The sequence below is a fragment of the Trematomus bernacchii genome, unplaced genomic scaffold, assembly GCF_902827165.1.
Source record: "Trematomus bernacchii unplaced genomic scaffold, fTreBer1.1, whole genome shotgun sequence".
NCBI lineage: Eukaryota > Metazoa > Chordata > Actinopteri > Perciformes > Nototheniidae > Trematomus > Trematomus bernacchii.
The window spans coordinates 11,541,537-11,557,592 of NW_022987973.1; the positions used below are offsets into that span (position 1 = coordinate 11,541,537).

Genomic DNA, 16,056 nt, shown 5'->3' on the forward strand with positions numbered 1-16,056 from the left:
TGTGCGCGCAGTGACTTGTGATTTAAAAACCGGCTCCTCACCTTGCGCCAGAAAGAGGGCGAGAGAGAGTGAGTGAGAGAGAGATAGAGAGAGAGCGAGGGGGGAGATGCACGCACGGATGCAGAGACACAGTGAGGGATGCATTGGCTGAAAGTGAAGCGGGAAGTCCGGGATTTTCCCTTTTCTCTCTCGATAAAAGGGGTACCAACTGTCAAACTAACTGACTTAAACACTACTACCTTGGGACACTTTGGGGATACTCTGCACCCGGCGACCTGTCCTTGTTTGAGTTTAAGACACGGACACTACTCCACTTATTTTGTTAGTTGTTAAACTCGCTACAGCTGAAGCAATCGGGCTCTTTGCGCGCAATGGCTGGCCGTTTATATCGTCTGGGATGGCTGAGAAATAAATAAGAACTCCTATGGATCTGAGAGTGACCTTCTGAGTGTGCGTACGGGGACGATTTCAGTAGCCTCTTACATGAAACCCCATATTTCCCTTTTGGGGATCTATTTAGGAGTCTGTGCAGCGTTTTAGTTCCGAGCGCACTTGTGTCTGACTCAACGATGTGCTCCGGGGGGAAATACTGTGTGCTTTTGTTTCTGTTCAGAAGTATTCTGTCGGACCCGGGAACCACAAACCAGGGTGAGTACAAAGAGCATTTAAACCACAAACTTAAGAACAAGGTTGGGTGCAACAAATCTGACAAATGTTGAGTATTTCCAGAAACACGGAACCTCTGCCCTCCCCATTACGCACAAGGTAACTTAATATTGTGCTGTTCAATCTCGTTTACGGTCTGCAATCATACCATGAATGTATAATGACATTAACATACACTTTAAACAAAATAAGAATAGTTCATGAATCTAGTGCAGTCACCTTATTTACATGTGTGATTAAGTGTAATCTTTTCAAAGGTGACACACACTAGGCTAAAGTAACAGTATAAAGTCTTAATTGTATCCATAATGATAGAATGACACTGGGTGACTTATTTTTTACCTCAGGCGTTTTACCATTCCCCATAAATGTAAATGTATTAGTTATTCAACAACCAATACATCGACATTGGACCCTATAGCATCGTTTTTTTAGTTGAGTGGAGGTTTGGTTTGAAATGTGCAAACAATTTAAACAATTTCATTATTTATAGTCTAAAAATGTATGTCAAATATTTAAATATGTTGTGTGAACCAATATATATCAGTCTGTGTTGCAGTATCTTACCTAACAATACTTTAAAGCTTACACAAAACCTTGTACACTAAAAATGGCAGTATAACAATGTGTTGGCTCTGATCTGGCTATGAATCTATAGAACAACACACATTTATGCATGTGCCGCCTAAAAATGCATTCAACAATGTTGGTTAAAACCAAAAGATCTCAGTATTGGTTTTAATCCTTTTATTTGTTGTTCTGATCACACACATCTCTGAAAGACTTAACATATGGCAGTATTAATAATGACTCACACACCTAGTCCTTCACTAAATATATGTATTTGATTCAGAAGTTAACAAGGAATCCACATTCAAAAATGTACAGCTTCACAATGCATGTGATATAGTCGATGTGTTGGAATCAAGTTCATTGATCTTAGCAGAGGCTCACGGTACTCCTCACTGATACTGAAGGCTAGTTTAAGAAACTCATCTTTAGCAGTAATAATCACGTGTTGGTTACTTTTAGTATCAATCTTACTCTGAATTTGTCAAAAAAATCTTGGTTCTTGTAGATCTAATCTCATCCAATCATTGATACCATATATCTTGTGATATCTTGGCCACTTTTCCAAAACGCTCAATCTCCTATTAACTTTGCCGAATTTTACCAAAAAAAACACATTGACAGCATTACATTTCCGTTTTCCTGATATCATTCATCTATCCTAATAACTGATGCTGTACAACTAGAGCACCCATCTTTAAAAGACTAAACATGCCAAAGTAAGTCATAATTTAGTACGTTGTTATCCACTTCATCTCAAAATATTTGAATGTTACAGTATGTTGCTGAAATACATTTACAGAATCAAAATGCACACCTGGGTTCTGTGTGCGGTACAGATTGAGATCTCCATCACCCAAATTATTAAGGCTCTGATACTTCACCATCCAAATCTGAGTGCACAGAAACATGGGCAAAGCCAGAGATCACAGAGTGTTACAGTAAATGGCAGCCTCTGGCCAACTCTGTCAAATGTCATAATTTAGAGTTTTTTCTGTCCCCCATGCTGAGTTCATTCATAGCTGATAATATTTTTCAATAATGGCCACACCAGATTCCTTTTACTTTAGCTATAATTATTTCCAAACATTATATATTTATTGTGTTGGACCATTAGTTTACACAGAATAATTTCCTGCTTTTCAAAATGTATTTTCTAGTCATATGGGCAGCATGTTGCATATTTATGAGAAACATGGGACATAATGATTTCATCTACAGTACACTCAGTCCATATCATAAGTCACATGGGAAATGGGTTTCCATGATGTTATCTGTTCTTGACATATTCCACCCTGCACATTTGCAGGGGTCAGTTTAATATTCCTTCCTGAATGTTTATGTCAAAGTCTCCTTCACTTCATTTGTGTGTGTGTGTGTGTGTGTGTGTGTGTGTGTGTGTGTGTGTGTGTGTGTGTGTGTGTGTGTGTGTGTGTGTGTGTGTGTGTGTGTGTGTGTGTGTGTGTGTGTGTGTGTGTGTGTGTGTGTGTGTGTGTGTGTGTGTGTGTGTGTGTGTGTGTGTGTGTGTGTGTGTGTGTGTGTTTGCTCAGTGTTCCCCTTAGGATGCCTGTCTGCCCGTGGTGGTGACAGGTTTGAAGGCGAGGGGATGCACAGGGGGAACTTTAGAAAAAGACAACATGAGGAGTTTAGAATTGAGTGAGAGCAGGCTTTTCTATATGTTAGCCGATGCAGTTTATCTGAGTGAGTTTGCTAGTGAATGTGAATTGAATATGAATGTATTCAGACTGAGGGAAGTGAGAGAGATGAGATGTAGTTTGTATATAACATGATATTAATTGGTATTTTAGCTGTTGTGAATGCAGTCAATATAAAGATACTTTACTATCAATTGTGTCAAATTAGGCCAGTTCTAGTTTAAGAAGTACGAAAAGTATACATGCCCCATCAAATGTCTTAACATAAACTGTGCAAATTAGCTGTAAATAAATGATTTCCTTAATCGACTATATACTTAAACCTTTCTTAGTTATCTAGTGTGTTTTTAAAAGGATCGGTCGGACATCTCGGTAACAGTTGACACAACAGTAGCGTGCTGCGTCGGGGCAGATGCTGCACTGTTTTCCTATTTTAATATATCAACTCTGTCATGATCAGGTGAATTAGATGTCAACTTTTATCATCATCTCATAAAGAAAATAATGACTGTTCCTCTCCCAATGGTCTTCTGTAACCACATCCTAGAAACAGAAAAAAAAGAGGACCCTTATATAATTTGTTGTCTCTGGCGGATTTAAGCCAAGCTTGTCTTCTTGGATAGACTCAGACAAATACTAACTTGGTTTAAATAGAAGGCTGTGTACTGAAGAGATGTGTGTAATCTATGCCACTATACAGTAAGTAGGTAGGCATTGACATGTGGTGCATGTGGACACAAGACAATAATATTTGGTGCAGGAGTGTTGGCAAGTATAAGGTCAAAAAAATGTATCACAATATAAGTCCAATAACATATAACTAGAAGAAGGTGTAACAAGCTAGCCTGGTTCTCTCCAAAACAAAAAGAAAGCCCACTTTTAAGTTTTATGTCTTTGATTTATCTGTAAAAATATCCAGCAACAAGTCGAGTTCTTTTCTCCTGTGACATTGAAGCCGTGACGTTCACAGTGCCTTTGTTTTGGACTGTGTTCACGGTCAGATGCTAAGATTACTCTGTTACTGGTTCAAACCTTTTGTTCAGTTTGATAGAACAATATGCCTATAAAAGCAGTTAGTCGTTAATGATTTATAGCTAAGCAACCGCCTATCAACAGCACAGTTATTACATCTTGAGTGTGTAAGTGAGCTTCAAGCAGGTAGAAACAAACTGAATGCCACAGATTAGCTGAAAAAGCACTCAATTCAGCTTCAGGATTTGATTGTTAAACATTTGTTTGCTGACACAATGAACATGTGCACCCGACAATGTCACTGCAAGTGTATCAGTAAGAGATCACATGAGAAAATGGGGCAGTTTATTGCTATAGAGATTATTTGTACCCACCATCTTTCTGAAATGTGATATTTATCCGATGGTCCTATAGCAAAAGATATTTGCAGATTACTATGCTCCCAGACACAATACCCAGACAGGAGTAATGTGATTTGCTTTCCTCCTGAGTGATAAAAATCTGTGTATCAAATTCAGCACCGTGGTCTTGGGTCATCTATTATTTCCTGGCTGCAAAGACAGTTGCAGGAATTTAATTATTTTATGACTACGATACTGTGTATGTATGTTTTGTGTGTGTGTGTGAGTGTTAGTGTGTGTGTAAGACACGGACAGAAACACAGTGAAGGGAGTTGTTGGGAAAGGTTTGCTGCTTTCAAACATGATATGGAACGGATCAGTCATACTAATGAAGGATAGTTTTTTTCTAGGCTAATTAAGTAAAAAATCCAAATCTCACAGTCTTTCTCTCTCTCTCCTCTCTGTGTCCAACTTTTGAACAGAACCAAGGCCATCTTATTATAACTCAGCCCTTAATTACCAGCAGGGGATCAAGGCTAAATTAAGTCTCTGTAAATACTGAAGCGGTTCATTTAGTCTCACCAAAATGTATCTGCTCTGGTTATCTGACTTGCTCTCAAAACAGAAGCAACCCCATTAAATTAGTCCAGATTTGGCAAAGTCCGCCGTAAACTGGAGTGACAGGTCGTCTGAAGATGTGACTCCTTCGTCGAGAGTGTCGACTGCATAAGTGGGATGGCACTTTATTGTTAGAGATTGTAATTAACTGGCTGTGTGGAGACAAAGGAAATTGCACATTTATCCTATCAAATTGGCTGAGGGGGCTTAGCGCGGGGCCAGATAATGGCTCATCATGCCTGAGCCGTGACCAGAGTGCAGACAGCTCGAGGATGTTACACCTGTATGCACACAATGTGGTCACAGAGTAACACAGTTGTTAACATGCTCATCCAAAAAGAAAACACCTAACACTAATGGCAAGATTAGAATACACCATGTTTACTTATTTTAACATGCTCACCGTGTCAAATTAGCTAGTATAGTCCTTCTTGGCATGACATGGCCGAGCGATGCTAAACTTTAGAACTGGACGAATCAGAGGTACGCTGTTTCACGACTTGCATAGAGTGGTGCAGGGATGACGTATTTACCCGGAAGTAAGCTGCACATGGGTTCCCTCGACAAAAAAGCAATGGGATTTCTCCATAGGATTTTGGAAAATAGCTCGAAATAAGGTCTGTGGAATACGAACCTGTTAGATAAATGCACGTTTTGTTCAGCCGGATAATATCCACATGTCTAACCTACTTTTTATAATTTTCGAATCGTATATCTAATCGCCAGAAGCAAAATGTTAACGTTATGATATAAACGAACTACAGCAGGGTCGCACGACTTCAACGTCACGCCAACTTGAGATCGATGTTCAAAAATACAGATTCAAAATTGTACAAGTTGAAGCATTTGTTTTAACAGTTTGCAGGAGGCAAGTACTTGCTTTCAAGCAGAACAGGGCAAACAAACTTAGCGGGAGTGTTTACGTGTTCGGCTTAATGACGTACAACGTCCTCGACAACTTCTGTAGTCCTATTCAGCCACTTGTTAACAACCATCATTTTTCAGACACGTAAACTCTTCAAGAATCACCACTGGGGTCACTGCTGATGTATTTAAGGTCGTAGAACAAAACGTGATCCGTCTCTTACATTGTTGTCAACCACAGACCTTATTTCGAGCTATTTTCCAAAATCCTATGGAGATATCCCATTGACTCCGAGACGAGGGAACCGGAGGTGGTAAAATGCTAACTCACTTCGGGTTTTAGTACTTGTCACTACACCACTCTATTGCTTGCAAAACCAGACAAAGGGAAAAGGAATATGAATTGGTACTCTTGTTGTTGATTGCAATGTATCTCAAATGCTGAGTAGTTTAGTTTCCAGTTAAGCAACGCTTCTTTTATTACTAAAATTAGCAAAGCCCCGAGTCTGCCAGAGGGTCAGGCTGATATTGTACAGTCGGAATTGGACATAAGGTAGACAGATGTGAATAAAGTCTTAAGCCAAAATGCAAAAAGTGGCTGTCCCTCATCATTAAAACATATAATTAGTCGGTTCATCTGTCTTTCATCTGTCTGTCCATCCACATTTTGTTGTGTCACACTGGATCGTGTTCAGATTGGCATCATGCGTTTCCTTGTTTGCTTACTGCGGATAATCTCTGCAGTGCACATTTGCCTTTTAGAACAATGAGGCCCAGATCGTCTTGTGCACTCATCTGTTCACTAATCCATTTATTGTTGTACATAACAACACTTTCCCAATTTGACAAAACATGTTCACACATCTCATTGCAGCTATCGCAAAACAGGAACGTCAATATTGTATGAAACTGCAAAACCCTGGATTACTTTTAGTGACTTTTAATATATATATATTTTTTTAATTATCACTCTATAACATATTTGCATGTCAACTACAGAATGGTGATTTAATTATGGCAAAACAATATGTTGTGTTTAGAGTAAGGCAACTAATACACATGAATGACGGTTGTTAATAAAAAGGCAAAAGATCAGATATGTTGCTTAAGGCAAACTCCCCTCCTGCATGAAAGATTTACCGTACACTTAACCAGCATTCCAAGCACATTGGTACTGATAGTTGCAACTGGACCTAAATTGTGAGTAATCATCCAATATGGGCATCATTTTTGGGATACAAGGCTTTGCTATCAAGAGATGAATTGGCTCAATGGCACTTTAGTGAAATTCCAATAATGTATTGATCCTAATTGAAAGGTTGTCCCCATTGATAAAAGATGAACTTATTTGTCTTAAATTGGCTATTGTTATCCTTTCATTAGGTCATATTTTTTTTGTTAAATATTTGAAGTTGTGTCTTTCTCCTTGATGCATCTTTGGCTCATCTTGATGTACACTCCTGACCTCTGAGAAGGAGAGTACTAATCTTCCAGACTTCCAGGTGGAGGGCGGATCCGTGGTAGTGTTGGTGTTCTTTCCTAAAAGCTGTTATTTCATAGCTGGTTGAATCCGATAAGGGCTTTACATCTCTGTCTGCTCCTCATTGACAGCTTGATAACTATTGTCTGCTCCCTTCTTATTTTGTCACCTCTATTTCGCTTCTTTTTAAATTCACTGCCCAACATCTCTCACACTCTCTCTTCCCCTCTCATGTCACACTTTGTGTTATATTGTCCTTCTTCCAACTTTTCTTCTCCATGACTTTCTTACATGACTTTCTTTTCTCCACCCCATTCTCTCTAGTGGTTCTGTTGGACACTACGACAGTGCTAGGCGAACTGGACTGGAATACATATCCTGTCAATGGGGTAAGTAACATTAGTAAATAAGAATATTCACAACAGTTTTTTGTGTCTGTTGTTCAGAAACTTGCCAATATTTGCCAGTCAAACAAGGGAGCAAAATGTATATTATACAACATGAAATATTACTGTTTGATAAACCAATGACTATTGGACATGAACATTGGACTCTTTGATGTTCATTGGACCTGAACATCCAAAGAGTCATAAACCTGACCTACAACCCCTTCCAACCTGAGCTAGAGTAGTCAAAGTTGTCAAAGTTTTGCTCAAACTGTAAGTGTCGGGGACAGACAGGAGACAGGACCCTGGGTCTCAGTATAAACATACAGGCAGCAGGCTTCATATTTTTCATGCCAACCTTTTTGACAGTATTCAGACCTACGTGTCATCCAGTGTCAACAACTCCGCAAAACAAATCTGCAAATATATAACCTCTATGCCAAGGTTAAAACCAGGATAAAAATAGTTGACAAGTGAAGTTTTTAAGGTGTCCAGGTTACATTACATTCTTTCAATGGTATTTTAATGCTTAACCTCAACATGTGCTTCATATTGGACTGTAGTTAAGTTAGCCAAGTCAGTCAGTATTATGTGAATGATAATATATACAGCATTGATGTCAAGGCTCTGACCTCCAACACAAGGAAGCATCAAGCAAGGCAGAGCTGGCAGTGAAGAGCGATAATACCATCTAGGTGGATGCTGTAGGGCTTTTGAAATGCTGAACAGTGTCAGCAGGAGCAGCAAGTGACAGCTTAGCTTTAGGGTGAGCAGCGTGGCAGCTGCCATGCAGAATGTGCAGAGCTTTGATGGCTTTAGTACACTACCACGATTAGTGTGTGTTGGAAATACAGTATGTTGCAATGAATGGAAGATGTCTATACCATGGCTATATGCTACTTTAAGTTCACTTTTCAACCAAATTTAGTCCAGTATTAACATATATGTGATGTTTTTTTAACCAGAAAACAATATAATATTTAACAATATCATGGTCTACATGTCAAAGTGGTAATTGCCTGGATAAACTCATGTGTCACCATCATCCTTTATTCTTGAAATGAGGATCCAAATCCAGTAAACGGAGGTTGTTAAGATGATCAGAATCAGAATCAAGGTACTAGAATTAGTTAAAACAGTAAAGTAAAGTAAAGTATGCAAGATTAAGTCGGCTTCTCCTGAATTGCATACATGCTTGTGCATACAGCAGACGTGGAAAAAAAACATATTAAATGTTCAGGGATATTGGTTATATTATGTCTTATTTAAACATCATACCTTGAACATAATGAAGGACTACTATGAAAGGCCACATTTCCACTAGCTTTTTGTGATGTTTTTAGTGAAAAGACCATTGTGTGAACATACACACTTCCTAGAGCAGGTATCACGTCTTTCAAATGTCACGCAATAAATACAGATTTGACCAAGCCTTTAACTAATTTAATTGTAGCAAATTATTTGTACAGAGTTGAGCATTTTAGAAAGTGGAAATGCCGTTGATTTAATTCTGACAAATATTTCAGCTAGGACTGAGCAATCATCAAAAACATGAATATTTTTCTATAATGTGTCTAATTCAGGACAAGATGTGGAAGCGGGACTGTTTGTGCTTTCAGGCCATTATTAAAAGTGTGATAAATCCTTTTGAGCAAAACCAATAAATAGAAACCAAGTACTGAGATATTTTCAGGGCCAAATACCAATATTGCAACAGCTTCTTCGCTACACACAGCCTACACAGGTTTTTGCTTTGGGGAGCAACAACGTCATTAATTGGTTTAACAAAAACACAACACCACCATCCAGATTCACAGCAAATCAATAATTCATTACAACTACAGAGATTATAATGATATTTTCATAACGCCTCTCTCACTCTCTTCCCCTTAGTCTGACAATGACAAATTGTCTTGTTCTAATCAAAGCCTCACACCTCTTAGCCTTGCTATTACAACAATATCTGTCTGTGCAACGTAGGTAAGTGCGTAAGAATGTGTGTAATGTCTTTTTCAAAGCCTAGCAACATGAAAGGTTAATACTCAAAATGATCACCTTGAAGGAACTCTACAATATTCATTTTTTTCCTCCCTGTACACATACAGATACAAATACAGGTGACCACTGGCTTACCCACTGAGAATAAAAAGATAGTTGTCAGGGTAACCAATACCAAAATAAATGTTAAAGTGTGTAGAACTGTAAATGGATTTGAGTGACTCACTGATATATGCTTCCCTGTGCTTTGTGGTACTTTTCCCTGACATCTCCTGATCTTTGAACTTTGAACTTTGAACAACTGGGGCCTCAAGTCCAGCAAGCTCAAAAAGGATTAAACAGGGAAACATGGGAATACTTCAAATGTTCAAAGTGTATTTAGGAATGCCATTATCTGTGCTCGATTAATGTAGCTGATGTGATATTCATAGATAGTTAACCTTATTACTTCCCGCAGTTAAATTAAAATGTCATATAGCAGCGAGATACATAAATAGGCATCGATGACAATGAAGCAAACACAGGTTAGAATTAAAGTTGAATATAAGTCAATCAATATGAACAATATTACAGTGTGCTTTTCCGAATGTTTAAAGTGTTCCAATATGAACTTGGTTGTGCAAAGGGTGGGAGGTTTAATCCATGATATAGCTTTGCCAGCATTTTGTCCTCTGCCATCTTCTTCAGTGAGACCAGCTTGGATACATTGACAGACCCAGTCGTCTTTAGAAGTGTATTCAGTCTGTTGGCCTTCTTTTGGTGCTCCCAACATCACACTGTGACAGGACTCTTTACACGATTCATCCCTATCAGACATTGAAGGACCTGAGCCTCCTCAGGGAGTAGTCAGCTCAGACCTTTCTTATACAGGCTATCTATGTGTTATATAGTTGGATGCCTAGTACTGGTTATTGATGCTCGATATGTCTGTCTAGTCAGCCCAATTAAGTGATACTGGTTTGTTGTTTCTTATATTTGTTGACACTGGTTGATCAGATTTAAGTAAATAGTAACTGAGTTTAGCTTCTTTTTTTGCTTTAGCTGATATAGGTACATGTGTGTTTTTGTTTACTTGTATTTATGGATGTGAATGAATAAATGAACAAATCACACTTTCATGATTTCAGTTGGATACCACAGTGACTGAAAAGAAGAATGACTGATGTATAAATACATCTAATACATGATGTAGTATTATTTTTTGTAGATTTATATTGTTCTAAAAGTCAGTGAAAGTTATGTGTCCCGCAGGCAGACAGTAGGTGGTTAATAAACCTGTCCTTCGATCGGCTTCAAGTCATCAGTTGTCTCGCATATTCTGGTACATGAAAACAAGTAATTGTCAAGTGTCAGTATGAGATTATGATTGAATAAAATGATCACATACTGTAGTTTATAGGTTGAGGCCAAATTCAAAAGCTCTCTTGAAGGGTGTAAGTATTCCTTGGCACTAACAGCACTGCATTTGCATTAAATGATCGCATTAAAGAGCACCTCTTTGCTCCCTTTCTGTTGAGCTCCCTTTTCACACAGTTCTTCTGCTGCCACATCCAGTGTAGTTATAGTTTAATAACATACATGAGCCATAAGTGGGCGAGGAGAGGGAACTGGCTGAGACGTCATGTAACACAAAATTAGAACGTACAACAGTGAACTTGTGTTGAATATAAAGTTGAAGTCACACTTTCACACCTAGCTTTATTCCCAGCCAATTGTAATTGTATTGTATAACTTTAGTGGCTGTCAAAGATTTCTGTGACGAGCCGAGTGCGTACCTTGAGTTGCAGAGAACAACTGTGCAAGAAAAACTAAAATCATCCCAACAAGAGGAGTTAGAAATGTTAGAAAACTGTAGAAAGTTTCCACTTTCTGGCTGTCTCTGCACGAGGCTTTGCAACAACTTCTTTATGTCAGGGGGAAGGCTAGTGTGTGTCTCTGTGAGTTCAGAAAAGGGCTCAGTTGGCATCGTCAGTTTTCAAATAAGGATGCAGAACACTACTTCACCTAAGAGGTAGGAGTCTACCCTGAAGCCCGGTGGAGACAGGATGTGTAATAAACATATTGGGATTTACATGCACAGGTGGCAGCTGTTCCGTCCAGTATTGAGTGCTGGGACAAAAACACTGCAGGGAGGAAACATGGGAGAAAACAGGCTGTACTGTGCTACAACAGCATCCATGTCAAGCAATGTGCATGGTTATTTTTGACTGGTTCTCATTATTTGTGATTTAGCAGTCACTGGAACAGATAAATAAACTATAAGAAGTAACAGAAACACGGATTAAACATGACAATTCAATTACTACAATTAATGATTATAAGAGGAAAATCAATAACATGCCGAAAAGGATTTGAAAACTTAAGTTGAAGCACACACCTTCCAAATCACAAAAACAATTTTAAAACCAGCTGATGGTTCATAGAGCTTCCCGTCATATGGCATGTTCAAAACTGAAATAACCATGCGTTTACATTAGTACAATAATAAATCATCAATGCAAATAAGTCCATTTTCATTTACTAAGCAATAATGTTGAAGTACTCCATGCTTCTTCGCCTCTCCTTCAAATCCCCTTTTGTATGCAGACACCATGGTCCTTAATTGCTGTGTTGGTTGCAGACTTGAAATCCCTTTGGACATTTAAAAGTGTGTCTGAACAAGAAAAAGCCATTAGGACGCTTAATGTGGGCCGGTCTAACTGTATGGTCATTGTGTTGATATGAGGTGTTTTTATTGCTTAATAAGTGAGAACAAACTCAAGGGTCACAAAGCCAAACTAATTAAGCCCCAAATTGTTTTTATACACCTGTAGTTTTCATTAGTAATTCGTCTCAGTCAGACTCCAAACAAAGTCAACAAATAACTTTTTTTACCAGCCAGATTTAAAAAAACTTGTACTGCACTCTCAAATCACAATATTATTGTAAATTCAATACATTAATGAATTAAACACCTTGTTCTCAAAACCTGTTTTCTGCCTGCTACAGTCTGCTAGGCCTGGGGATAATAGGCAAAGCGATTAGTAGGTGCATATCTGATTGCCTCAGAGCGCGTGGGCTGCAGCTCATCTTTCAAAATCGAGGTCTGCATTTGTTTTGTCTGCTCTGAACCATGCCACATCCCAAGGGGGCATTTTAGAACACCGAGGCACACAAAGTGACAAATTACCATTTTCGGTTGTTTGTATGCATAATGGAACTTCAATTACTTAATGCTGATCTTATGCAAACCAGAAAGCCTGCTTTATTTAAAGATACTGAGTCTCTGTTTCTGGTCTCTAAGGAGGGCACTGAAATGACAGAGTATATGTTACAGAAACTCCTCTCAAGTGTGTGAGTCTTGCTTGAACTATCAATTCCTTTCTATAATTTCTACAGCATTTCCACTTCGATACACTTGTAGGGAGTTTCAGCAGTAACATGCTGACTGGCATGATCATTACATTTGAGATTTTCAGTCATGCTAGTGTTACTAAGGATTGCAATGTATTTCTCTCAGTCAGTCAAACACTTTGGTCAAGACAGAAATATCTCAACTAACGGATCTATTGCCAAGGAAATTGCTACAGATATCCAAGTTCCATTAAGATGAACGTCACTTTGCTGCAAGTCATCCACTCTTTCTCCCCACCTTCCTTTAAGTTGCCAAATGCCCACCTGAACACAAATCAGTTCCTGTGTCCTGTAAACAGTTCTCCTGCTCTTACTGGCGATAAAGACATCTCTCGGAACATGTTCTGCGGGGAACAAAATCCACTGGTCTCATTCAGAGCAAAATGCATCCTAAAGTTCATCAAATCAAATGGGTCTTTGGTATCTTCGTAAGTTAGTCTGCTGCAATGCAGTGGAGGGATGGTAATACAAAGGGAACATGTTGTACTAAAAGAAACTTTGGAAGACACCTGTTTGATTTGTCTGTCTCAAACTGCAAACTTGAGCCACAACTTTAGCCAAAACCCCTCAAAGAAAAACCAAGAGGACTTAAATGCTAATAATACAACAAATAGAGTTATAACATTATGCTAATGTTTACATATCTGAACCTAGTTACATTATAATAAAGCTTATTGTATGAACATAGAACTGAATTCTATACCAAGGTGTTTCCTCCAGTTTTTGATTTTGCTCATTTGTTGCCATAGCAATGATATTTGATTACGTGACTTCAAAAGGCACGACGTAGCGTTATTGTCTGGCTAGAGTCTCAAACGAAAGAGGATGTGATTATGATTTATTCATTATTTAGCCTGTAGGCGTCACATAGAGCTAATTTAGATAGCTTGATTAATATTAGATTAATTACTACGCTCCAGTCAAGGTTAAAGTGTTTTTAATAATTAATATTAGAGAACACTCTACCTCAGTTTCAATTTCTCTACTACTCAATTCTGTCATCTACCTTCATCAGGTCCTTTGTTAAACATATTTAAGATGTTCATTAAGGACTTAGCAGCAACACCATGTGTGTGTGCATTCTAAAATTAAATTGTATGCATAGCACATTCGAGCAGTGACTTGCAAATGTTCTCCTATTGAACAGCCCATTTTGCAGATATCACTCAGATACAGAATTACATAATGTAGGTACCAACAAGGTAGAGAGTGAAATCAATAAGCAGTTGCAGAGTGCTTTCCATTTAGCTATTTATGCTTTCTCACGTCCTCCTTCCAGTCCACTCCTGGAAATGATCGTGGAAGAGGCTTCAGTGTCTTGCCTCTCGGAGAACACTGGGAGACATATTGGATAGTGACACCCTTTTAGTATTTAGTATTTCTGTACACATTTAGGGGATTGATCCTAACATAGACATAAAGATTTACAGACCAAAACCTTTGCAATAGGCTGAAAGGACCCTTTTATTTTGAGGGTTTGCCAAAAGTGTGTTATTGCCCACAATGACAACCGTAGTCTTGAACAGAACTCAGTATCCCATAATCCATTATGCAAGTTTGAGTGATCCATGTCAAGAGGTAAGGTAAAGGAAGGTGACATTGTATTTTTCTGGAATTTGCTCTCTTTTTCACTGGTTTATTCCATGTAACAGAACACATATGGAGACAGGCCAATGGAGGAATACATTATTCAGTTTGTTCTTTTTTAGCTTGAATATATTGTTAAGCACAGTGTTGTTAAGTGCATATTCTCTTTGTAACTTTAATGATAAATATGGCCATGAAAGTTTTGGAGTTGTTTATGAGTGGACTATTTTGTGTTGAAATGAGTCTCATCTGGGGTGGGCAGACCGCTCTCTGTGGGCAATCAAGATACATACTTACTGCTGACCTGTTCAGAGTGTTGAGCTGGTGTGAAAAAAGTATTTTCTTCTATAATAATCTAGCCTTCTGCACGTCATAGCCAAATGCTCACAGCTGCAGCATTTCCAAAAAATGTACCACATAATTATTAGATTTATTGAAAGGTTGTTTTTGTGTCATTTTCTCCCAGTGATGCCAAAATATACCTTCAACCCCAGCTTAAATTGTACTGAAATTATATTAAATCACAACCAATATATGCATGGCAGTGCAGTGTTTCAATTTGCTTTGTTCATATTATTAACTTGAGTATTGTTCAAAAAATGCATTATCTATACGTTTTCAATAAAACAGATGTAAATTAAGGCAATGTAAACACTTAGAAACGTTGTGTAGTGTTATCCAGTTATTGAGATATCACTTTTTCTAGCTGTGTAACTTACACAATCCCAGCCGTCCATTTGTTGTGACAGTAGTTGTGAGTAAGAGGTTCAGTAAATATACGTTTGAGCTTTGAAGCTGTGATCATCCAACCGTTAAAGTGAAGCAGACAAATGAAAGAGTCGGGCTGATGCAACACAAGGAAAACATTGGTGAGACTAACATGGTGCCTGTCAAACATCATGTTTCTATAGAAATTAGGTTTCACTACATGAAATACGAAATGCACAGGTTGTCCATTTTATATTACAGCCCTAAAGACAGATAATTAATCACCAACTCAAAAATTACTGGTGTCTTAAAGGGTCAGTTCACCCATGTGATCAAAAAGTATGATGGCATTAAGTAATTGGACATTCTTATTATTGCATACATGCCCGGCAGGAACTATTTAGCAAATATACTAGCGAACTAAACTGTCTAGATTGTCTATTTTTAGAAGCCATGTTGAGAGTGGTGGATAGATTTATTAAGATTGCTTTATGGCAAATGTACCCATACAGTCATTTCTTCCCTTATCTCTTCAGTGGGACGCCATCACAGAGATGGATGAGCAGAACAGACCGATTCACACCTTCCAGGTCTGCCACGTAATGGAGCCAAACCAGAACAACTGGCTGCGGTCGGGATGGATCCAGAGGCAGGCTGCACAGAGGGTCTGGACAACATCACAGCATTTCTTCAGACATTTAAATCAAATGAAGTAGTCTTGAAGCAGGGCTTGGTGGGACATTATCTTAAGGTTGGGAAAGTGTCAAATTAACTGGAGCAAATGCTATCTTATATGTTAAATAAGAGAAATAAATGTC

At 38.4% G+C, this 16,056-nt stretch overlaps 1 protein-coding gene across 1 annotated transcript in view; it reads left to right on the plus strand.

Annotated features, from left to right (window-relative positions):
• Positions 1–309: 309 nt before the first annotated feature.
• LOC117471543 (ephrin type-A receptor 6-like) overlaps positions 310–16,056 on the plus strand; it is a 50,715-nt gene continuing 34,968 nt past the window's right edge. The window contains exons 1-3 of the mRNA XM_034116634.1: positions 310–648; positions 7,491–7,555; positions 15,775–15,903. Of these exons, the coding sequence (XP_033972525.1) occupies positions 570–648; positions 7,491–7,555; positions 15,775–15,903 (273 nt within the window). The 5' untranslated portion in view covers positions 310–569. The remainder of the gene's footprint in view (positions 649–7,490; positions 7,556–15,774; positions 15,904–16,056) is intronic.